Here is a 23,736-nt window from a genome sequence, read left to right as displayed (position 1 = left end):
CAATCAATCAATCATATTTATTGAGCGCTTGCTGTGTGCAGAGCACTGTACTAAGCACTTGGGAAGTACAAGTTGGCAACATATACAGTCCCTACCCAACGGTGGGCTCACAGTCTAGAAGGGGGAGACAGAGAACAAAACCAAACATATTAACAAAATAAAATAAATAGAATAGATATGTACAAGTAAAATAGAGTAATAAATATGTACAAACATATATACATATATACAGGTGCTGTGGGGAAGGGAAGGAGGTAAGATGGGGGGATGGAGAGGGGGGAGGATGCACAGAGCATACTGGGAGCAGTGGCCCTCAGTAATAGTAATACTAATGATGGTATTAGGCGCTTACTATGTGCCAGGCACTGTTCTCAGCGTCGGGGAGGTTACAGGGTGATCAGGTTGTCCCACGGGGTGCTCACAGCTTTAATCCCCATTTTACAGATGAGGGAACTGAGGCACAGAGAAGTTAAGTGACTTGCCCATAGCAGAAGGGATGGCAACAGTTATGTACATTTTCTCAGCCGCAGTGGAAGGGTCCAAGCCCTTTAATAATAATTATTATAATAGTAATAATAATAATGGTGTTTGTTAATAATGATAATGGCATTTATTAAGCACTTACTCTGTGCAAAGCACTGTTCTCAGTGCCGGGGAGGTAACAAGGTGATCAGGTTGTCCTGCGGGGGGCTCACAGTCTTCATCCCCATTTTACAGATAAGGGAACTGAGGCACAGAGAAGTTAAGTGACTTGCCCAGTAGTAGAAGGGATGGCAACAGTTATGTATATTTTCTCAGCCGCAGTGGAAGGGTCCAAGCCCTTTAATAATAGTAGTAATAATAATAATGGCATTTATTAAGCACTTACTATGTGCAAGGCACTGTTCTAAGCACTGGGGAGGTTACAAGGTGATCAGGTTTTCCCACGGGGGCCTCACAGCCTTCATCCCCATTTTACAGATGAGGGAACTGAGGCACAGAGAAGTTAAGTAACTTGCCCAGTAGCAGAAGGGATGGCAACAGTTACGTATATTTTCTCAGCTGCAGTGGAAGGGTCCAAGCCTAATAATAATAATAATAATAATAATAATGGCATTTATTAAGCACTTACTATGTGCAAAGCACTGTTCTAAGCATTGGGGAGGTTACAAGGTGATCAGGTTGTCCCACGGGGGGCTCACAGTCTTCATCCCCATTTTACAGATGAGGGAACTGAGGCATAGAGAAGTTAAGTGACTTGCCCTGTAGCAGAAAGGATGGCAACAGTTATGTATATTTTCTCAGCCGCAGTGGAAGCGTCCAAGCCCTTTAATAATAATAATAATAATGGCATTTATTAAGCACTTACTATGTGCAAAGCACTATTCTAAGCACCAAGGAGGTTACAAGGTGATCAGGTTGTCCCACGGGGTGCTCACAGTCTTCATCCCCATTTTACAGATGAGGTAACCGAGGCACAGAGAAGTTAAGTGACTTGCCCAGTAGCAGAAAGGATGGCAACACTGTGTATATTTTCTCAGCCACAGTGGAAGGGTCCAAGCCCTTTAATAATAATAATAATAGTAATAATAATAATAATAATAATAATGGCATTTATTAAGCACTTACTCTGTGCAAAGCACTGTTCTAAGCGTCGGGGAGGTTACAAGGTGATCAGGTTGTCCCAGGGAGGGGTTCACAGTCTTCATCTCCATTTTACAGATGAGAGAACTGAGGCACAGAGAAGTTAAGTGACTTGCCCAGTAGCAGAAGGGATGGCAACAGTTATGTATATTTTCTCAGCTGCAGTGGAAGGGTCCAAGCCCTTTAATAACAATAATAATAGTAATAATAATACTAATGGCATTTATTAAGCACTTACTATGTGCAAAGCACTGTTCTAAGCGCCGGGGAGGTTACAAGGGGCTCACAGTTTTAATCCCCATTTTACAGATGAGGTAATCAAGGCACAGAGAAGTTAAGTGACTTGCCCAGTAGCAGAAGGGATGGCAACAGTTATGTATATTTTCTCAGCCGTAGTGGAAGGGTCCAAGCCCTTTAATAATAATAATACTAATAATAATAATAGTAGTAGTAATAATGGTGTTTGTTAATAATAATACTAATGGCATTTATTAAGCACTTACTATGTGCAAAGCACTGTTCTAAGCGCTGCGGAGGTTACAAGGTGATCAGGTTGTCCCATGGGGGGCTCACAGTCTTCATCCCCATTTTACAGATGAGGTAACTGAGGCACAGAGAAGTTAAGTGACTTGCCCAGTAGCAGAAGGGATGGCAACAGTTATGTATATTTTCTCAGCCCCAGTGGAAGGGTCCAAGCCCTTTAATAATAATAATAATGGTGTTTGTTAATAATAATGGCATTTATTAAGCACTTACTCTGTGCAAAGCAGTGTTCTTAGCACCGGGGAGGTTACAAGGTGATCAGGTTGTCCCACGGGGGGCTCACAGTCTTCATCCCCATTTTACAGATGCGGGAACTGAGGCACAGAGAAGTTAAGTAACTTGCCCAGTAGCAGAAGGGATGGCAACAGTTATGTATATTTTCTCAGCTGCAGTGGAAGGGTCCAAGCCCAATAATAATAATAATAATAATAATAATGGCATTTATTAAGCACTTACTATGTGCAAAGCACTGTTCTAAGCATTGGGAGGTTACAAGGTGATCAGGTTGTCCCACGGGGGGCTCACAGTCTTCATCCCCATTTTACAGATGAGGGAACTGAGGCACAGAGAAGTTAAGTGACTTGCCTAGTAGCAGAAGGGATGGCAACAGTAATGTATATTTTCTCAGCCTCAGTGGAAGGGTCCAAGCCCAATAATAATAATAATAATAATAATAATGGCATTTATTAAGCACTTACTATGTGCAAAGCACTGTTCTAAGCGCTGGGGAGGTTACAAGGTGATCAGGTTTTCCCACAGGGGGCTCACAGCCTTTATCCCCATTTTACAGATGAGGGAACTGAGGCACAGAGAAATGAAGTGACTTGCCCAAAGTCACCCAGCTGACAATTGGTGGAGCCGGGATTTGAACCCGTGACCTCTGACTCCAAAGCCCGGGCTCTTTCCACTGAGCCACGCTGCTTCTCTGCTGCTTCTTTAGCCCACTACCCCTTTCAGCGTCTGCCCACATAGTAGAGGTGGTGGTGAGTGCTCAATAAATGCAATTTTTAATAATAATAATAATAATAATAATAATAATTTTCCTGGGTTAGCATATGCTAGGACAGATGCTTTTAGCCTCTGTAAAAAAAGTTTTATTAAACACAAAACCTAAACCAGGATAAACCCTAAAATTCAGAGGATAAAGTCCACTTTAACAGGTACACTGTATTTTATATCTCCAGGTATCGTCAGATCCTAGAAAAGGCGATCCAGCTATCTGGAGCGGAACAACTTGAGGCTTTGAAAGCTTTCGTGGAAGCAAGTAAGGAGACCAATTAACATTATTAGGTTTGCTTTGTATCAACTGAGTTAAATCTTGGAAATTATAACGCTCAGACTGGGAGCGCCGTACCCAGAGTTTATTTAAGGTGCATCATTTGCCTGCTGTTGAATCCTTCATTGAAAACCATGGTGGTAATTGAAATGGGATAGACTACATTCCAAATTGGTTAAAATTCGTTTTAAGTAACGAATAGTCCTAAAAGTCACAGCTTTTACTGAAGATTTTGCCCATCTCATTTCGTTAATCTTAAAATTAATTATTCATTTTCCACACTCAATGCTCAAAAGCTTGAAAGTGATCTAAGAAGATATCACCCAAATCGTAAAATTGGACTGTATACTGGGATGAAAACTAAAATGAGGAGCATTAGTTCAAACGGTAATTTGTTTGGGAAATGTTAGTTTGAAGTGCTTATGTAACTGCAGCAAATACCCACACGTAACAACTTATATCGTCTCTCCCCTTCTAGAGTGTGAGCTCGTTGTGGGCAGGACGTGCATCTTTTTGTTGTTGTATCGTACTCTCCCAAGTGCTTAGTACAGTGCTTTGTGCACATTAAGTGCTCAATAAATACAACCGATTGTCCAAGTAGTGAATACATTTGACTTCTTGCATTGAAAGTTTATTATCAGGAATATTGTTCACAGTCCAAAACATCTGCCTAGTAATTAGTAAAAAAATATTCTGGTATAGAGACAAAAAATTGGGCTACTGCTTTCAACTGACTTTTAAGTTGGGAAGTGGTAAAATATATCAGTTTTAGGTTTTCAGATCAAATTTGTTCCAGGTTTTTTTGACCGAACTATTTAGAACGTAATGTTTAAAATCAGCTTTTTAAGAATGAATTCTGTTTTTGTTGTCATTCTGTTTTATGTTGCCGACTTGTACTTCCCAAGCGCTTAGTACAGTGCTCTGCACACAGTAAGCGCCCAATAAATACGATTGAATGAATGAAGGAATGAATTTTTGTACAGTATGTCAGTTATTTTGGTTTTGTGTCATCAACTTGGACAATTTAGCCTCAGTTAAAGTGTTCTGTTTAAGTCTTATAAGGTTTGGGCTGGTTCGTGAATAATTCATTAGGCTTAGTGGTTTGAATAATTTTTCTGGAAATATAGTTCAAAGTAAAGATTGGTTTGTGTTAATGAAAGTAAGTATATTAATTTCTCATTTTTTTTTGTCTCATGTCTTGTAACCAAGTGGTGAATGAGAATGTCAGTCTAGTGATCTCTCGCCAGTTATTGACTGATTTCTGCACACATCTTCCAAATCTTCCCGATAGCACGGCTAAAGAAATCTACCATTTCACCTTGGAGAAGATCCAGCCTAGGGTCATTTCCTTTGAGGAACAGGTAAAAGAAAGCAATAGGCTCTCCTGAAAATCTAGAAATGTGAGCTCGAGAACCCTTAAAGATTTTACTGAAGCTACAATTATGTAGACAATCAATTTGGTAAAAGGACGTAGTGTATATGACTCTAGGCTGAAGATTAAAATGACATTTATTCTGTATTCATTGCATAATCATTCTACTTTTTGGCACGGTTTTTCTTCCATTAAGGCCTGGGTGGGTTTAATTGTGTGGGTTATAATTGCCCATTCTGCCTCCTAATTAGACCGTGAGCACCATGTAGGACAGGGACTATAATCAACCTGATTAACTTATATCTATCCAGGTGCTTAGAACAGTGCGTGACACATAGTAAGCCCTTGACAAACATAATATAGTAATAGTAGTAGTAGTAATAGAGAAGCAGCGTGGCTCAGTGGAAAGAGCCCGACCTTTGGAGTCAGAGGTCATGGGTTTGAATCCCGGCTCTGCCACTTTGGGCAAGTCACTTGACTTCTCTGTGCCTCAGTTACCTCATCTGTAAATAATAATAATAATGTTGGTATTTGTTAAGCGCTTACTCTGTGCAAAGCACTGTTCTAAGCGCTGGGGTAGATACAAGGTAATCAGGTTGTCCCACGTGGGGCTCACAGTCTTCCTCCCCATTTTACAGGTGAGGTAACTGAGGCCCAGAGAAGTGAAGTGACTTGCCCAAAGTCACACAGCTGACAAGTGGCGGAGCCGGGATTTGAACCCACAGCCTCTGACTCTAAAGCCCGGGCTCTTTCCACTGAGCCACGCTGTAAAATGGGGAGTAAGTCTGTGAGCCCACATGGGACAACTTGATTATCTTGTATCTACCCCAGCGCTTAGAACAGTGCTTTGCACATAGTAAGTGCTTAATAAATGCCAGTAGTAGTAGTAGTAGTAGTAGTAGTAGTAGTAGTAGTAACAGGAGCATCAGCAGTAGGAGAAGAATGAAGCCTAGCACTTGGGAGGAGGAGGAAAGGTGGGAAGAAGAAAAGAGGGCATTAGAGACTCTATCTCTTCTAATAAAAAAATAATAATAATAATAACGGCATTTGTTAAGCGCTTACTATGTGCAAAGCACTGTTCTAAGCACTGGGGAGGTTACAAGGTGATCAGGTTGGCCCACGGGGGGCTCACAGTCTTAATCCCCATTTTCCAGATGAGGTAACTGAGGCCCAGAGAAGTGAAGTGACTTGCCCAAGGTCACACAGCTGACAAGTGGCAGATTCGAACCCATGACCTCTGACTCCAAAGCCCGGGCTCTTTCCACTGAGCCATGCTGCTTCCATTCTATTCCACAGCACCTGTATATATGTTTGTACGGATTTATTACTCTATTTATTTTACTTGTACATATTTACTATTCTGTTTATTTTGTTAAGGATGTCTCCCCATTCTAGACTGTGAGCCCGTCGTTGGGTAGGGACCGTCTCTAGATGTTGCCAGCTTATACTTCCCAAGCGCTTAGTCCAGTGCTCTGCACACAGTAAGCGCTCAGTAAATACGATTGAATGAATGAATGAATGAATTGCACTCTCCTACAGGCTGACAGTCAAGAATGAAACACCCCAACTGCCCCAATGAATGCTACCTCATTCATTCATTCATTCAATCATATTTATTGAGCGCTTACTGTGTGCAGAGCACTGTACTGAGCGCTTGGGAAGTCCAAGTTGGCAACATCTAGAGACGGTCCCTACCCAACAGCGGGCTCACAGTCTAGAAGGGGGAGACAGACAACGAAACAAACCATATTAACAAAATAAAATAAATAGAATAGTAAATATGTACAAGTAAAATAAATAGAGTAATAAATCTGTAGTCAACCTTAGTGAGTTAGCTCCTTCTCCCCGGCGAATTGTTGCTATCTCAGCCTCTTTCATCCTCCTCCTCCTCCCCGTCCTTTTCCTGTCACTTGCTGCTATCGATGCTTAATTCATCCTCACCAGACTGTGGGCCAGAGTAGCGACTTAAAAAAGAATAATAATGGCATTTATTAAGCGCTTACTATGTGCAAAGCACTGTTCTAAGCGCTGGGCTTCTCCCGGCCCCAGTGAAGATGAGCCATCTGGAGCTAGTCCATCTTTTCTCTGCCTCTTCCAGCATGTGACCTGAAGCCAAGCGAGAGCTGGGGCTCAGTTGCCTGCCTCTTGCTTGCTTCTGTTGCTGCTCACTAGTGATGGGAACAGGCAAAAAGGCAGCATTCAATCATTCAGTCATATTTATTGAGCGCTTACTGCGTGCAGAGCACTGTACTGAGCGCTTGGGAAGTACAAATCGGCAACATAGGGAGACGGTCCCTATCCAACGACGGGCTCACAGTCTAACATCAGGCAATCAGGCAAGGGTCAAACACATCATCTCTGCTTTGGAAAGCTGAACTATGCTAGAGAATTACAGGATAGAATAATGATAATAATAATAATAGTATTTATTAAGCGCTTACTGCGTGCAGAGCACTGTACTAAGCGCTTGGGAAGTACAAGTCGGCAACGTAGGGAGACGGTCCCTATCCAATGACGGGCTCACAGTCTAACATCAGGCAAGGGTCAAGCATATCATCTCTGCCTTGGAAAGCTGAACTATGCTAGAGAATTACAGGATAGAATAATAATAATAATGATAGCATTTATTAAGTGCTTACTGCGTGCAGAGCACTGTACTAAGCGCTTGGGAAGTACAAATCGGCAACATAGAGAGACAGTCCCTATCCAGCGATGGGCTCACAGTCTAACATCAGGCAAGGGTCAAGCACATCATCTCTGCTTTGGAAAGCTGAACTATGCTAGAGAATTAAAGGATATAATAATACTAATAATAATGATAGCATTTATTAAGTGCCTACTGCATGCAGAGCACTGTACTAAGCGCTTGGGAAGTACAAATTGGCAACATAGATAGACGGTCCCTATGCAGCGACGGGCTCACAGTCTAACATCAGGCAAGGGTCAAGCATATCATCTCTGCTTTGGAAAGCTGAACTATGCTAGAGAATTACAGGATATAATAATAATAATAGCATTAATTAAGTGCTTACTGCGTGCAGAGCACTGTACTAAGCGCTTGGAAAGTACAAATCGGCAACATAGAGAGAGAGTCCCTATCCAACAACGGGCTCACAGTCTAACATCAGGCAAGGGTCAAGCACATCATCTCTGCTTTGGAAAGCTGAACTATACTAGAGAATTACAGGATAGAATAATAATAAGAATGATAGCATTTATTAAGCGCTTACTGCGTGCAGAGCACTGTACTAAGCGCTTGGGAAGTACAAATCGGCAACATAGAGACGGTCCCTATCCAACGACGGGCTCACAGTCTAACATCAGGCAAGGGTCAAGCACATCATCTCTGCTTTGGAAAGCTGAACTATGCTAGAGAATTACAGGATATAATAATAATAATAATAAAAATGATAGCATTTATTAAGCGCTTACTGTGTGCAGAGCACTGTACTAAGCGCTTGGGAAGTACAAGTCGGCAACATAGACGGTCCCTATCCAACGACGGGCTCACAGTCTAACATCAGGCAAGGGTCAGGCACATCATCTCTGCTTTGGAAAGCTGAACTATGCTAGAGAATTACAGGATAGATTAATAATAATAATAATGACAGCATTTATTAAGTGCTTACTATGTGCAAAGCACTGTTCTAAGCGCTGGGGAGGTTACATGGTGATCAGGTCGTCCCGCGTGGGGCTCACAGTCTTAATCCCCATTTTCCAGATGAGGGAACTGAGGCCCAGAGAAGTTAAGTGACTTGCCCAGACACACACAGCTGGCAATTGGCAGAGCCTGGGATTTGAACCCATGACCTCTGACTCCAAAGCCCTGGCTGTTTCCACTGAGCCTCGCAGGATATGCACAACTCAAGAGACTACAGTGTTTCCTACTTAGGTTAGGTACAATTAAAGGCAGTTATGTGGTCCAAAAAAATCTTTTCCTCTTCAAAAATTGGGATGGGGCAATTGAGTAAAAAAGTATTTTCTGATAAAAATGTAAAAAATATAAAAATAATTTTATACATCTAAAACATGTATAAAACATATATTTGAAACATATTTAAAAGTATTATAAAATACACTCCCCTATTTTAGGTGTTCTGTTTCAGCTCTCCATCTGTTCTTTGCCTTGGGTAGTAACGGATATGTGTTTGATTAAAAATAAAAATCTGACGGCCATGATCGATCATGAGTTGAAGTGTGAAACTTGGGGAAGTCAGCCAGGAAGCCAAATGCTGTGTTTAGAAAGTTAAATTAGATAACTGATGTGGCTTTATACCGTTGTTTGGTTTACCCCCAAGCACTTAGTACAGTGCTCCGCAGTTACCACTCAATAAAAATGATTGATTGATTTTGGAATTGGATTGGTCTGATGCTAATTCCTGCCCTTTCAGGTTGCGTCTATAAGACAGCATCTTGCTTCTATATATGAGAAGGAAGAAGACTGGAGAAATGCGGCGCAAGTGTTGGTTGGAATTCCGCTGGAAACAGGACAAAAGTATAGTAAATCATGGAAAATGCTTTTATTATACTTGGCTTTTCTTTCTAAACTTTCCCTGGCAATTGTTAACGGGTCACCTGCTGCCTAGTCTGTGGAATTTAAGTTATTTTTAATCTGTAGGTACAGTAATTTGAAACTCTCTGCTAGACCATAAGCTCACTGTGGGCAGGGAATGTGTGTGTTATATTGTCGTGCTCTCCCAAGCACTTAGAACAGTGCTCTGCACACACTAAGTGCTCAATAAATACGATTGATTGATTTTGACTATTGAAGAATAAGATTCCCATTGACACCATCACATTAGCATGCTTACGTTCGGTTTTTCCTTTTGTTCATTGAAAATCTTGCTTATTTCAGCCCTCCGCTGAAGGATTCTTTTTCCCTTTTTCTCAGTTGCAGGTTCAAAATCAGCAGCTCGGTTCCAGCGACCTTTGTCACAGTGCATGACTTCCAAAGAGAAATTAAGAAAATAGGGGAAAACTTGAACTATCTGGCTTCAAAATAGGTTGTTCTAAGGTGGATGGAGGGAGTTGGAGAAAAAAAATTCACTCGTTATGAGTTTTATTTCCAGTTTCCTCCGGCACGTTGGCAATTTCAGAATTCTTTGGACTGTTTTTCGGCTCCGTTGCCGAGGCGGAGGGAGGCACAGCCAGCTGTCTAGCTGAAAGGCTCATGGTTAAAAATGGCCCTCTCGAAATGTATGCCCATCTTGACATTCTGAGCAATTGTGGTGATTCAGATTGTCCTGTATCTTTCTACTGCTTTGAGTTTCTCCTTTTGGAGAAATTGGCGTTTGGTTGTTTTCAGTACTAGACATACTTTTCGATTGTTTGTACGTTAAGGCAGCCATGTTTAGTTCTTATTTTTCAGCCAAAGGTACTGACAAAGTGTAAGTTTTGTATTTTGGATGTGATGGTGATTTCTCATCTTGAAAACTACTCCGATTAGAATGGAAGAAAAGCGCTTTAGGAGTTGATTTTTATTATTAACTTATCTCATGGGCGAAACTGAAGTGGGCATTATGACGAGTTCTGTCCTCACAGAATGTCTTATAAATTAGGTAAAAAGCAAGTAAAACAGGGAAATAAGAAAATATGAACATCTTTAAATTCAAAAGGAAGAATGCTCATCCTTAATACTGCTTTATTCTGAAGTGCCCACCTTCAATTTTTCCAGTTGTGAAAGCTGAAACGTGTGGGAAAAGTCGCCATATCTATGAAACATGAAGTTGGGAAAGCAATTGAGCCTTTTCTGCTCGTGACCGCCAACCTAGAGCAAGCCAGATTTACCTGTTTTTCTGTTTCATTACAGGCAGTACAACGTGGACTATAAATTGGAGACGTATCTGAAAATAGCCAGGCTGTATCTGGAGGACGATGATCCAGTCCAGGCAGAGGCTTATATAAATCGAGCTTCATTGCTTCAGAATGAATCAACTAATGAACAATTACAGATACATTATAAGGTGACGTAGTTTGCTTTGGCACCTTACAGATCTTTCTCATTTGAACCCCCCCTCGCTTTCAGTAATCTGGTTTGAGATTTTCCCTCACAGAAACGAGTGTCAGAGAAACCGGTAGCCCTTAGGCAAGAGCCGGGGAGTTAGAAGGGAAGCAGAGGAAGAATGCGTAGCGCTTAGAACAGTGCTTTGCACAGAGTAAGCGCTTAATAAATGCCATTAAAAAAAAAACAGGGAGAAAGTGTCGTAGAAGAAAGAGGTGGGGACTTCTGAGGTGAGATGGCCAAAACTCAGAACTGAGGAGGGTAAAGGAATGGGAAATGAGAGTTGGAGGGAATCTTGGCACTTCTCTCTACTCCACATTCTGCTGTTCCTCGGGACCAAATAAATTAACCTTTATTATTGTTGTTATTTTGTTAAGTCCTTATGTCAAGCACTGTTCCAACCTGATTCTGACCTTGCTAACGACTTGGTTGACAAAACAGGTTTCGTACCTCATTTTCCCCCCCCCCCCCCAAAGCACCTCTGTCACCTCGTCAACAATCCACTGTCCTCCTCCTTCCTTCCCAGCTATATTTCCCACGAGGTGGATTCCTGCCCTCCCTCTGTCCCCACCCTTCTCTGTCGCAACCTGCGCTTCTGACCCCATCCCTCTCCCCTCTTAAAAATCGCTTCTCCCGCTTTCTTTGTATTCTAATCACTATATTAATTTCTGTATCTGCCTCCTTCCCCACTGCCTTCGGATGCACTCAAGCCTCCCTTAAAGTGAAAAATAACAGAAGTCCTCGGTTCCTCTTCTACTTCTCGTCCTTTAACGCAGACTCCCTTAGGGCTCTCTTCTCAATCTTCTGGTCGTCTCCCTTGGCGTTCATTCGGGGAACCCATCCATTCAAATAGTTTCAGCTCCCACATCTCTGTAGAAGACTCCTCACTATGTGTGTGTGTTTCATTAGCTGTGACCTCTCTTTTGTGACAACTCCATATTTCCTTTACTCTCCAGACCGTGGATGTTCAGACCATGTTTCCCCACTCCTCAAGCGGTTGCCCGTCCACCTCCGCATGAAATAAAAACTCCTCACCGTTGGCTTTAAAACACTCCTCCTTTAGTTGCCCCCTCCTGCCTCACCTCGCTGCTCTCCTTCTAACACCCCGCCCGCACACTCTGTTCCTCTGATGCTAACCTCACTGTACCTCAGCCTCATCTATTTTACCGCCAACCTCTGGCCCACATTCATTCAATCGCATTTATTGAGCGCTTACCGTGTGCAGAGCACTGTACTAAGCGCTTGGGAAGTACAAATCGTTAACATATAGAGATGGTCCCTACCCAACGATGGGCTCACAGTCTAGAAGGGGGGAGACAGACAGAAAAGCAAAGCAAGTATATAGATGTCAATACCATCAGAATAAATAGAATTATGGCTATATGCACATCATTAATAAAATAAATACAGTAGATATCCTGCCTCTGGCCTGGAACACACTCCCTCCTCATGTCAGACAGATAATTGCTCTCCCCTACTTCAGAGCCTTATTGAAGGCACATCTCCTCCAGGAAGCTCTCCTCTTCTCCCACTCCCTTCTGTGCCACTCATACGTGCTCCTTCATTCATCCTCTCTCCCTTCCCTATGGCACATATGTATAGAGCTGTAAATCATTTACTTATTTATAATAATAATAAAGATGGCATTTATTAAGTGCTTACTGTGTGCAAAGCACTGTTCAAAGCGCTGGGGAGGTTACAAGGTGATCAGGTCGGCCCACGGGGGGCTCACAGACTTCATCCCCATTTTACAGACGAGGGAACTGAGAAGCGAAGTGACTTGTCCAAAGTCACACAGTCGACAAGTGATGGGGTGGGGATTTGAACCCATGACCTCTGACTCCAAAGCCCGGGCTCTTTTCCACCGAGCCACACTGCTTATCTATTTACTTATATTAACGTCTGTCTCCCCCTCTAGACTGCGAGCTCGGTGTGGGCAGGGAATGTGTTTGATGTTATATGATACTCTCCCAAGCGCTCAGTACAGTGCTTTGCAAGCAGTAAGCGCTCGGTAATTACGAGAAATAATAAATAAAATGGATTTTTCCAGTGGCACTTCAAATTCAATGTTTCAAACTGAAATTCTCATCTTCCCTCCCAAACCCACTCCTCCAACTTCCCTGTTGCAGTTGCTACTCCCAACATCCATCCATCCATCCATCAATCAGTCATATTTACTGAACACTTACTATGTGCAGAGTGCTAGGGAGACTACAGAATAACAGTTGGATGACATGTTCCCTGTCTGTAAGGAGCTTACAGTCATTACTGTAAAGAAATAAATTATGGGTATGTACAAATATTTTGTGGGACTGAGGGCGGGGTGAATAAAGGATACAGATTTAGGTGACAGGGTGAGACAGAGGGAGTGGAAGACGAGGAAACTGAGGGCATTGTTGAAAGGCCTTTTGGAAGATATGGTTTTAATAAGGCTCTGAAGGTGGGGAGAGTGATAAGGTGAGACTGAGAGGCGGTGTGTCCTAGTTGTCAGTCCCATATCTGCCAATTACTTGCGGTGTGACCCTGGGCAAGTCACTTCTCTGTGCGTCAGTTTCCTTAGCTGTAAAATGGCGATACCTGTTCCCCCTCCTACTTAGACTGGGAGTCCCGTGGGAGACGGACTCCGTCCAACCCAATCAACTTGCACCTTCCCCAGTGCGTAGAACAGTGTTTGACCCATAACAAGTGCTAAAGAAATACCATTTTAAAAAAGAAAGATGTTTTGGGGGCAAGAGGAATGCGAGACTGCGATTGAGGCCAGCGAGATAGATTTGAGAATCGTCCGCATGGAGGTGGCATCTGAAACCGTGGGACTGATTTGGAACTTCCTCCCCATCAAGTCTGACAGAGGAGGTCTCCCCACCTTCAAAACCGTACCGAAATCACAGTTCCTCCAAGAGACCCTCTCAAACTAAGCCCTAATTTCCCCTACTCCCTCTCCCTTCTGCATCGCCCTCACACTTGGGTTTGTATCTTTTATTCACCCCACCTTCAGCCCCACAGCTCTTACGTACATATCTGTAATTAATTATAATGTCTGTCTCCATGTCTATAATAAGCAACATGGCTCAGTGGCTTTGGAGTCACAGGCCATGGGTTCAAATCCCGGCCCCGCCAATTGTCGGCTGCGCGACTTTGGGCAAGTCACTTAACTTCTCTGGGCCTCAGTTCCTTCATCTGTAAATTGGGGATTAAGACTGTGAGCCCCACATGGGACAACCTGATCACCTTGTAACCTCTCCAGCGCTTAGAACAGTGCTTTTCACATAGTAAGCGCTCAACAAATACTGTCATTATTATTATTATTATCTCCTCTTTTTTGTGAGCAGGGAACATGGCTACCAATTCCATTCTGTGCTTAACGCACTGCTCTGTGCACAGTAAGCCCTCAATAATTGCCATTAATTGATCAATTGACTAGATGAGGACTACCCCGCAAGGAGTGCTTATAAAATGAAAAGAGTTGAAGACCCAGAACACAATTTTGAGGTATTGTCAAAGTTATAGTAGATTAGAGGCAGAAGACGAACCAGTTAGAGATTCAGAAAGAGTGGCCAGAGAGATAGGAAAACCGGACTATGTTAAACTATGTTTCCAGGGGAGGGGAGCGATCCGCCAATCAGAGATCAATCAATCAATCGTATTTATCGAGCGCTTATTGTGTGCAGAGCACTGTACTAAGCACTTGGGAAGTACAAGTTGGCAATATATAGAGACGGTCCCTACCCAACAGTGGGCTCACAGTCTAGAAGGGGGAGGCAGAGAACAAAACCAAACATATTAACAAAATAAAATAAATAGAATAGATATGTACAAGTAAATAAATAAATAAATAGAGTAATAAATATGTACAAACATATATATATATATATATATATATACAGGTGCTGTGGGGAAGGGAAGGAGGTAAGGCAAGGGGGATGGAGAGGGGGACGAGGGGGAGAGAAAGGAGGGGGCTCAGTCTGGGAAGGCCTCCTGGAGGAGGTGAGCTCTCAGTAGGGCCTAGAAGGGAGGAAGAGAGCTAGCTTGGCGGATGGGCAGAGGGAGGGCATTCCGGGCCAGGGGGAGGATGTGGGCCGGGGGCCGACAGCGGGACGGGCGAGAATGAGGCACGGTGAGGAGATTAGTGGCAGAGGAGCGGAGGGTGCGGGCTGGGCTGGAGAAGGAGAGAAGGGAGGTGAGGTAGGAGCGGGCGAGGTGATGGAGAGCCTTGAAGCCCAGGGTGAGGAGTTTCTGCCTGATGCATAGGTTGATTGGTAGCCACTGGAGATTTTTGAGGAGGGGAGTAACATGCCCAGAGCATGTCTGGACAAAGACAATCTGGGCAGCAGCATGAAGTATGGATTGAAGTGGGGAGAGACAAGAGGATGGGAGATCGGAGAGGAGGCCGATGCAGTAATCCAGTCGGGATAGGATGAGAGATTGAACGAGCAGGGTAGCGGTTTGGATGGAGAGGAAAGGGCGGATCTTGGCAATGTTGCGGAGCTGAGACTGGCAGGTTTTGGTGACGGCTTTGATGTGAGGGGTGAACGAGAGAGCGGAGTTGAGGATGACACCAAGGTTGCGGGCCTGTGAGACGGGAAGGATGGTAGTGCCATCAACAGTGATGGGAAAGCCAGGGAGAGGGCAGGGTTTGGGAAGGAAGACAAGGAGTTCAGTCTTGGACATGTTGAGTTTTAGGTGGCGGGCAGACATCCAGATGGAGATGTCCTGAAGGCAGGAGGAGATGCGAGCCTGGAGGGAGGGGAGAGAGCAGGGGCAGAGATGTAGATTTGGGTGTCATCAGCGTAGAGATGATAGTTGAAGCCTTGGGAGCGAATGAGGTCACCAAGGGAGTGAGTGTAGATCGAGAACAGAAGGGGACCAAGCACTGAACCTTGAGGAACCCCACAGTAAGGGGATGGGAGGGGGAGGAGGAACCTGCAAAAGGAGGCGGACAGTGGCAGTGATCCAGGGCTGTGTGTTAGTGGTACAAGAACGGCAAAGGGAAAGGAGAGCAAGTGAGTCTAGCTGAGTAGAAAGGGTAGAGTTGAGAGCAGTAATCTGATCATCAAGATTGGGTAGAGAGGAGCGGGAGGCATGGTGGGGTGTGAGGTGCTCAGAAAGATGGATGGGGTCAAGTGAGCGGAGATCTCTGTGAGGGAGTAATATGGATTTACAGGGGAAAGGAGTGTGAGTGAGGAGGCAGGTGAGAAGATTATGATCAGGGAGAGGGATTTCTGAGTTGGTGAGGGTGGACACAGTGCAGTGGTAGGAGATGATGAGGTTGAGGGTATGACCAAGTTGGTGAGTGGGTGAGGTGGGGTGGAGCAAGAGGTTGGCAGCGTCAAGGAGAGATAGAAGCGGGCGGCAGAGGAGTCACCAGGGACATCCATGTGGATGTTGAAGTCTCCGAGATGGTGGATGATGGTGGATGGTGATGGGGATGGTGGAGAGAAGTCAAGGAAGACACAGGTAGAGTCTTTGATAAGGAACAATAATAATACTAATAATAATAATAATGGCATTTGTTAAGCGCTTACTGTGTGTGAAGCACTGTTCTACGCGCTGGGGGGGATACAAGGTGATCAGGTTGTCCCACGTGGGGCTCCCAGTCTTCATCCCAACTTGGACTTCCCAAGCGCTTGGTACAGTGCTCTGCACACAGTAAGTGCGCAAGAAATACGATTGAATGAATGAATCCCCATTTTACAGATGAGGTAACTGAGGCTCAGAGAAGTTAAGTGACTGGCCCAAGGTCACACAGCAGGCACGTGGCGGAGCCGGGAGTAGAAGCCATGACCTCGGATTCCCAAGCCGGTGCTCTCTGCACTGAGCCACACTGCTTCTTCAAAGTAGGAGGGAGATAGATTGATTTAGCAAGGAAGGAGGTCATCAATTAATCTTCCTCCTACTTGGATTGTTAGTCCCATGTGGGACCTGATTATCTTGTATCTACCCCATTGCTTTAGCACAGTGATGATGATGATGATGGTATTTGTTAAGCGCTTACTATTTGCCAAGCACTGTTCTAAGCACTGGGGTAGATAGAAGGTAATCAGGTTGTCCCACGTGGGGCTCACCGTCTTAATCCCCATTTTGCAGACGAGGTGACTGCGGCCCAGAGAAGTGAAGTGACTTGCCTAAAGTCACCCAGCTGACAAGTGGCGGAGCGGGATTAGAACCCGCGACCTTTGACTCTCAAGCCCGGGCTCTTTCCATTAAGCCACGCTGCTTCCCCTATGCTACGTGCTTGGCACATAGTAAGCACTTATCAAGTATCACAATTATTACTATTATTAGGGAATGCAGTTTCAGTGGAATAAGGGGGATTAAAGAAGGGAGCTGGGTGGATGGGAAGAGGAGGCAGCTTTCCGGGGTTTGAGCGGAAACAGGAACCGGGAATTAGGGTGGGAACTGGAAGGTGCCATGGGATCCAGAGAAGGGCTGTTTAGAATGGAGGAGACATAAGTAACTCTGAAGGCAGAGGGAAAGGAGCATAGGGAAGCAGCGTGGCTCAGTGGAAAGGAGCACAGGCTTCGGAGTCCGAGGTCATGGGTTCAAATCCCGGCCCCGCCACGCGTCAGCTGTGTGACTTTGGGCAAGTCACTTCACTTCCCTGTGCCTCAGTTACCTCATCTGGAAAATGGGGGTGAAGAACGTGAGCCCCCCGTGGGACAACCTGATCATCTTGTAACCTCCCCAGTGCTTTGCACAGAGTAGGCGCTTAATAAATGCCATTATTATTATTATTATTATCTAGAGAGCGAGCAATTGAATATGCAGCTAGGGCAGAAAAGAAGGGTGAAAGCAAGGGTTTTTAAAAGGTGAGAGGGAAAGGGATCAGGAATAGTAACAGTAGTAACTGGCATTTGTTAAACGCTCACTATGTGCCAGACACTGTACTAAGCACTGGGGTGGATACAAGTAAATGGGGTTGGACACAGTCCCTGTCCCACATGGGGCTCACAGTTTCAGTCCTCATTTTACAAATGAGGTAACTGAGGCACAGAGATGTGAAGTGATGTGCCCTTCTAGACTGTGAGCCCGCCTTCTAGACTGTGAGCCCGCTGTTGGGTAGGGACCGTCTCTATATGTTGCCAACTTGTACCTCCCAAGCACTTAGTACAGTGCTCTGCACACAGTAAGCGCTCAATAAATACGACTGAATGAATGAATGAATAAATGAATTTCACACAGCAGTCAACCGGTGGAGCCGGGATTAGAACCCATGCCGTTCCGATTCCCAGGTCTGTGGTCTGTCCACCACGCCATGCTGCTTCACGGGAGCGTGTAGAAAGTGGGTAGATTCTGAGAGCAGGCCAAAGATAATCTTGAGAGACGGCAGGAAAGAGAAGAGGAGAGCGGATGTAGAAGCAGGAGTTTGGGAGAAGGGGAAAGATTTTGAGGAGCGGGCACCTGATGATTTCATTGGCAAGGTCAGGGAAAGCGAGGAAGGCAAAATAGGGCTGTTGAGGGCTGCAGGATGGAGTTAAAGGTCCAGAATAATCGGTTTGCGCAGTGGGTGAGGAGTTGACCAATCAGCAAATAATAATAATAATGGTATTTGTTAAGTGCTTACTATGTGCAAATCACTGTGGGGATGCAATAATAATAATAATGGCATTTATGAAGCGCTTACTATGTACAAAGAGCTGTTCTAAGCGCTCGGGGGATACAAGGTGATCAGGTTGTCCCATGGGGGGCTCCCAGTCTTCATCCCCATTTTACAGGTGAGGCACAGAGAAATTAAGTGACTTGCCCAAAGCCACACAGCTGACAATTGGCGGAGTCGGGATTTGAACCCATGACCTCGGGCTCCAAAACCCGAGCTCTTTCCACTGAGCCACGCTGCTTCTCCAATACTACTCAATAGTATTCATTCATTCATTCAATCGTATTTATTGAGCGCTCACTGTGTGCAGAGCACTGTACTAAGCGCTTGGGAAGGACAAGTTGGCAACATATAGGGACGGTCCCAACCCAACAGTGGGCTCACATTCACTGAGTGCAATTTGGCAACACGTGGAGACGTTCCCTACCCAACAGTGGGCTCACATTCATTGAGTGCTTACTTTGGGCCGACTGCTGTACTAAGCACTTGGGAGAGCACAATACAACAGAGTTGGTAGACACTCTCCTTGCCCTCAAGGAGCTGACAATCTAGTGAGGAAGACCGACATTAAAATAAATTACCTGGGGGATGAGAAGCAGCGTTTCTAATTAGAAGACAAGGGTGGAGGTAGAGCAAGTAATGCTGAGTGTGAAGGGGCAGAAATTGGCCTGGGCCTGGATTTCTAGCAGCAACACCCTCAGGAGTGGAGGGAGTTGATTGTGATCTAGGTTTTTGTGTCGGTGTGTCAGGGTGGTTCTAAAAAGGACAGATCTCTGTGGGAAGAGAGAGCGGTTTTATAGGTAGGTGGGATGAGGGTGAGGTGGCAGTTTAGGAGTTTGAAGCTGGAGGCGTGATATTGTAGCACTGGGGAGATTTGAAAATGATAAAGTGATTAATGATGATGAAATCTATTGGGTTGTCCCAGACTGAGCCCCCTTTTTCCTCTCCCCCTCCCCATCCCCCCGCCCTATCTCCTTCCCTTCCCCGCAGCACCTGTATATATGTTTGTACAGATTTATTACTCTATTTTACTTGTACATATTTACTATTCGATTTATTTTGTTGATGGTGTGCATTTAGCATGAATTCTATTTGTTCTGACGACTTGACACCTGTCCACATGTTCTGTTCTGTTGTCTGTCTCCCGCTGTGAGCCCGTTGTTGGGTAGGGACCGTCTCTATATGTTGCCGACTTGGACTTCCCAAGCGCTTAGTACAGTGCTGTGCACACAGTAAGCGCTCAATAAATACGAGTGAATGAATGAATGAGCGATATTGTAGCATTGGGGAGATTTGAAACGATAAAGTGATTGATGATGATGAAATCTATTTGGTTGTCTGAGTGGCGCGTGTCGGAAAATGGGATGGAACAGATTTGAGAAGTGGGAAGCAGCGGGTGGTTGGGGATTGTCAGAAACATTCACGTGAAATTTGAGTTCCAAAGGATCCGTGTGAGAGAAAATAAGGAGAGAAATAAGGGAATAAAAGTGTTAAAATTGCTGGGAAAAACAGGGGTAGGGTTTGAGAGGTAGTATTCAATCGTATTTATTGAGCGCTTACTGTGTGCAGAGCACTGTACTAAGCGCTTGGGAAGTCCAAGTTGGCAACGTATAGAGACGGTCCCTACCCAACAGTGGGCTCACAGTCTAGACGGGGGAGACAGACAACAAAACAAAACATATTAACAAAATAAAATAAATATGTACATGTGACTGCAGTTAGTAGTCATAGCGATTGGTAGAGCTTTGGGGGTTTTGAATGACCAAAAAGTGCGCTGGAGGGACTAGGTTTTTTATTTATTTATTTATTATATTTGCTCAGCATTTACTGTGTGTAAAGCACTGTTTCTAAGCATTGGGGTGGATAGATCTGGTTAATCAGGGCGGACACAGTCTGTCCCACATGGAGCTCACAGTCTAAGTGGGGTGTCTTCACCGCAAAGAATTGGCCACACCTGCATTACTGTCATGAGGCAGTTCTCCAGCCTCTTATTTTCTGTGTGTCTGTTAATCATCAGTCAATCAGTGGTATTTTTTGAGCACCCATTGTGCAGAGCACTGAACTACGCACTTGGGAGAGTACAGTGGAGTAAGTAGACGTTCATTCATATTTATTGAGTGTTTACTGTACAAAGCACTTCGGGAGAGTGCAAGAACAGACAGACACAGTCCCTGCCCACAAGGAGCTCACAGTCTAGAGGGGGAGACAGGTGTTAATATAAATATATAAATAAATAACAGATAATATACATATGTGCTCTGGGGATGGGAGGGAGGATGAATGAAGGGAGCAAATCGGCGACAAAGAAGGGAGTGGGAGGAGAGGAGAGCTTAGTCGGGCAAGGCTTCTTGGGGGAGATGTGCCTTCAATAAGGCCTTGAAGTGGGGGAGAGCAATTATCTGTCTTATATGAGGAGGGAGGGCATTGCAGGCGAGAGGTAGGATGTGGGCGAAAAGTCGGTGGCGAGATAGATGAGATCGAGATACAGTGAGCGGGTTAGCATTAGTGCGGCTGAGTTATATTAGGTGAGTAGGAAATTGAGGTAGAAGGGGGCAAGATGATTGCTTTAAAGCCAACGGTGAGGAGTTTTTGTTTGATGTGGAGGTGGATGGGCAACCACTGGAGTTTCTTGAGGAGCAGGGAAGCCTGGTCTGAAAGTTTTGGAAGGAAAACGATCCCGGCAGCAGAGGGGCGTATGGACTGGAGTGGGGAGAGAAAGGAGGCAGGGAGGTCAGCAGGGAAGCCGATAGAATAAAGCAGGATAGGGTAAGTGGTAGCAGTTTGGAGAGGAAGGGGTGGATTTTATTGATGTCATGAAGGTAGAACTGACAGGATGTAGAGATGTCTTGAATAGGTGAGTTGAATGAGAGAGAGGAATCAAGGATAAAGCCAAGGTTACAGGCTTGTGAGACAGGAAGGATGGTGGTGCCGTCTACGGTGATGGGAAAGTGGGTGGGAGAACAGGGCTTCGGTGGGAAGATAAGTTCAGTGTTAGCCATAATAAGGTTGAGGTGGCAGGTGGACATCCAAGTGAAGATGTCTCGAAGGCAGGAGGAACTGCGAGACTGCAGAGAGGCAGAGAGATCAGGGCTGGAGATGTAGATTTGGGTCTCATCAGCATAGAGGTGATCATTGAAGCCGTGTGAGCTAATGAGTTTTCCAAGGGAGCGGGTGTAGATGGAAAACAGGAGGGAGTCCAGAACTGAACCTCAGGGGACACCCAAAGTTAGGGGGTGGGAGGCAGAGGAGGAGCCCGAAAGAGACTGAGAATGAACGGCCAGAGAGATAGAAGGAGCACCGGGAGAGGACAGTGTTGGTGAAGCCGAGGTTGGATAATGTTTCCAGGAGAAGGTTTTGGTAGACGGTGCCAGAAGCGGCCGAGAGGTCGAGGAGGATTAGGATGGAGTAGAGGCCGTTGGATTTGGCAAGAAGCAGATCATTGGTGACATTTGAGAGGGTGGTTTCTGTGGAGTGAAGGGAATGGAAACCAGATTGGAGGGGGTCAAGGAGAGAATTGGAAGAGGGGAATTTGAGACAGTGGATATAGACAGTGGAGAGGAATGGGAGGGAGGGAGATGGGGCTGTAACTGCAAGAAGCTGTGGTGTCAAGGGAGGGTTTTTTAGGATAGGGAAGATACGGGCATATTTAAAGGCAGTAGGGAAGAAGCCATTGGAGAGGGAGCAGTTGAAGATGGCTGTTACGGAGGAAAGAAAGGAGGTGGCAAGTATTTTGGTGCAGAGGTGCGAAGGAATAGGGTTGGATGCGGAGGCGGTGGATTTTGAGAGAAGGCGGGAGATTACTAGAGATACCGGTGGGAAAGATGGGAGAGTTGGAGAAGGGGTTGAAGAGGGGCTAGGGAAATTTGAGGGAGATCACGCCTGATGGTGTCAATTTTCTTGATGAAGCGAGTGGCCGGGTCACTGGGGACAAGGGATGGGAGAGGTGGGGGCGACAGGGAGGTTAAGGAGGGAGTTAAACTTGTAGAACAACTGGTGAGGGCGATGGACACAGATGTCAATAAGGATGGAGAAATAATTTTGTCAGGCCGAGGAGAGGGCAGCGTTAAGGCACGCAAGGATAAACTTGAAGTGGACGAGGTCCGCCCGATATCTAGATTTCCACCACCAACACTCTGCGGCGTGCGCACAGGAGTGAAGAAGGCGGGCTGTAGAAGTGATTCAGGGCCGTGGGTCAGCGGTACGAGATTGACGAAGGGGTAGGGGAGCGAGTGAGTTGAGTTCGGTAGAGAGGGCGGGGTTGGGCGTGTCAATTTGGTCATCAAGGAAAGGTGGTTGGGATGTGGAGCTTGAATGGGGCATGATGAGTTGAAAAAATTAGATGGGCTCCAAAGATTGGAGGTTTCTGGGGGGGAACAGTACAGATTTATGGGGAGGACGTTGTGGTCAGATAGAGGGATTTCGGAGGTGATGAGGGGGAAAGATTGTTGCAGTGGCTGGAGTTGATGAGATCAATTGTGTGGCCAAGTTAGTGGGTGAGGTGGGGTGGAGCAGGAAGTCAGCGGAATTGAGCAGTGATCGAAGTCGGGCAGCAGAAGGGTCATCATAAACAGAATATTGAAGTCCCCAAGGATCAGGGTAGGCAAGGAGAAAGATTTGTTCTTGTATTCATTAAATTGTATTTATTAAGCACTTTCTATGTGCAGAACACTGGACTGAGCACTTGGAAAAGTAGACTACAGCAATAGAGTGGCAGTCCCTGCCCACAATGAGCAGACAGTCTAGAGGAAGGGCAGACAGACATCAGTACAAACAGACATCAATATAAATAAGTTACAGGTATATACGTAAGTGCTGTGGGGCAAGGAGAAGCGGGGAAGAGCAAAGGGAGCAAGTCAGCGCGACGCAGAAGGGAGTGGGAGGTGAGGAAAAGTGGGGCTTAGTCTGGGAAGGCCTCTCGGAGGAGATGGGCCTTCGGTAAGGAGAGTAATTGGAGAATTTGAGGAGGTAGGGCGTTCCACGCCAGAGGTAGAACGTGGGCCAGGGGTTGGTGACGGGACAGGTGAGATCAAAGCGCAGTGAGAAACTTAGCAAGGCTGGGTTGTAGGAGGCGAGAAGCTTGGCGAGGTAGGAGGGGGCAAGGTGATGGAGTACTTTAAAGCCAATGGCGAGGAGTTTATATTTGCTCCAATGGTGGGTAGACGGACGCTGGCGATTTTTGATTGGGGGGTGGGTGAACATTTCTGTAGAAAGATGATCCGGGCAGCGGAGTGAAGTATGGACTGGAGTGGTGAGAGGGAGGTGGGGACATCAGCAAGGAGGCTGATGTGGTACTCCAGGTGGGATTGGATGATTGTCTTTATTAACAC

At 45.3% G+C, this 23,736-nt stretch overlaps 1 protein-coding gene across 1 annotated transcript in view; it reads left to right on the top strand.

Annotated features, from left to right (window-relative positions):
- The window catches only part of COPS4 (COP9 signalosome subunit 4), an 80,488-nt gene that overhangs the window by 25,249 nt on the left and 31,503 nt on the right, over window positions 1-23,736 (top strand). The window contains exons 2-5 of the mRNA XM_038759672.1: window positions 3,351-3,430; window positions 4,652-4,803; window positions 9,206-9,309; window positions 10,624-10,777. Of these exons, the coding sequence (XP_038615600.1) occupies window positions 3,351-3,430; window positions 4,652-4,803; window positions 9,206-9,309; window positions 10,624-10,777 (490 nt within the window). The remainder of the gene's footprint in view (window positions 1-3,350; window positions 3,431-4,651; window positions 4,804-9,205; window positions 9,310-10,623; window positions 10,778-23,736) is intronic.

The sequence above is a fragment of the Tachyglossus aculeatus genome, chromosome 17, assembly GCF_015852505.1.
Source record: "Tachyglossus aculeatus isolate mTacAcu1 chromosome 17, mTacAcu1.pri, whole genome shotgun sequence".
NCBI lineage: Eukaryota > Metazoa > Chordata > Mammalia > Monotremata > Tachyglossidae > Tachyglossus > Tachyglossus aculeatus.
The sequence above is the reverse complement of the archived record's forward strand: the minus strand, read 5'-3'. Positions and strand labels throughout refer to the sequence as shown.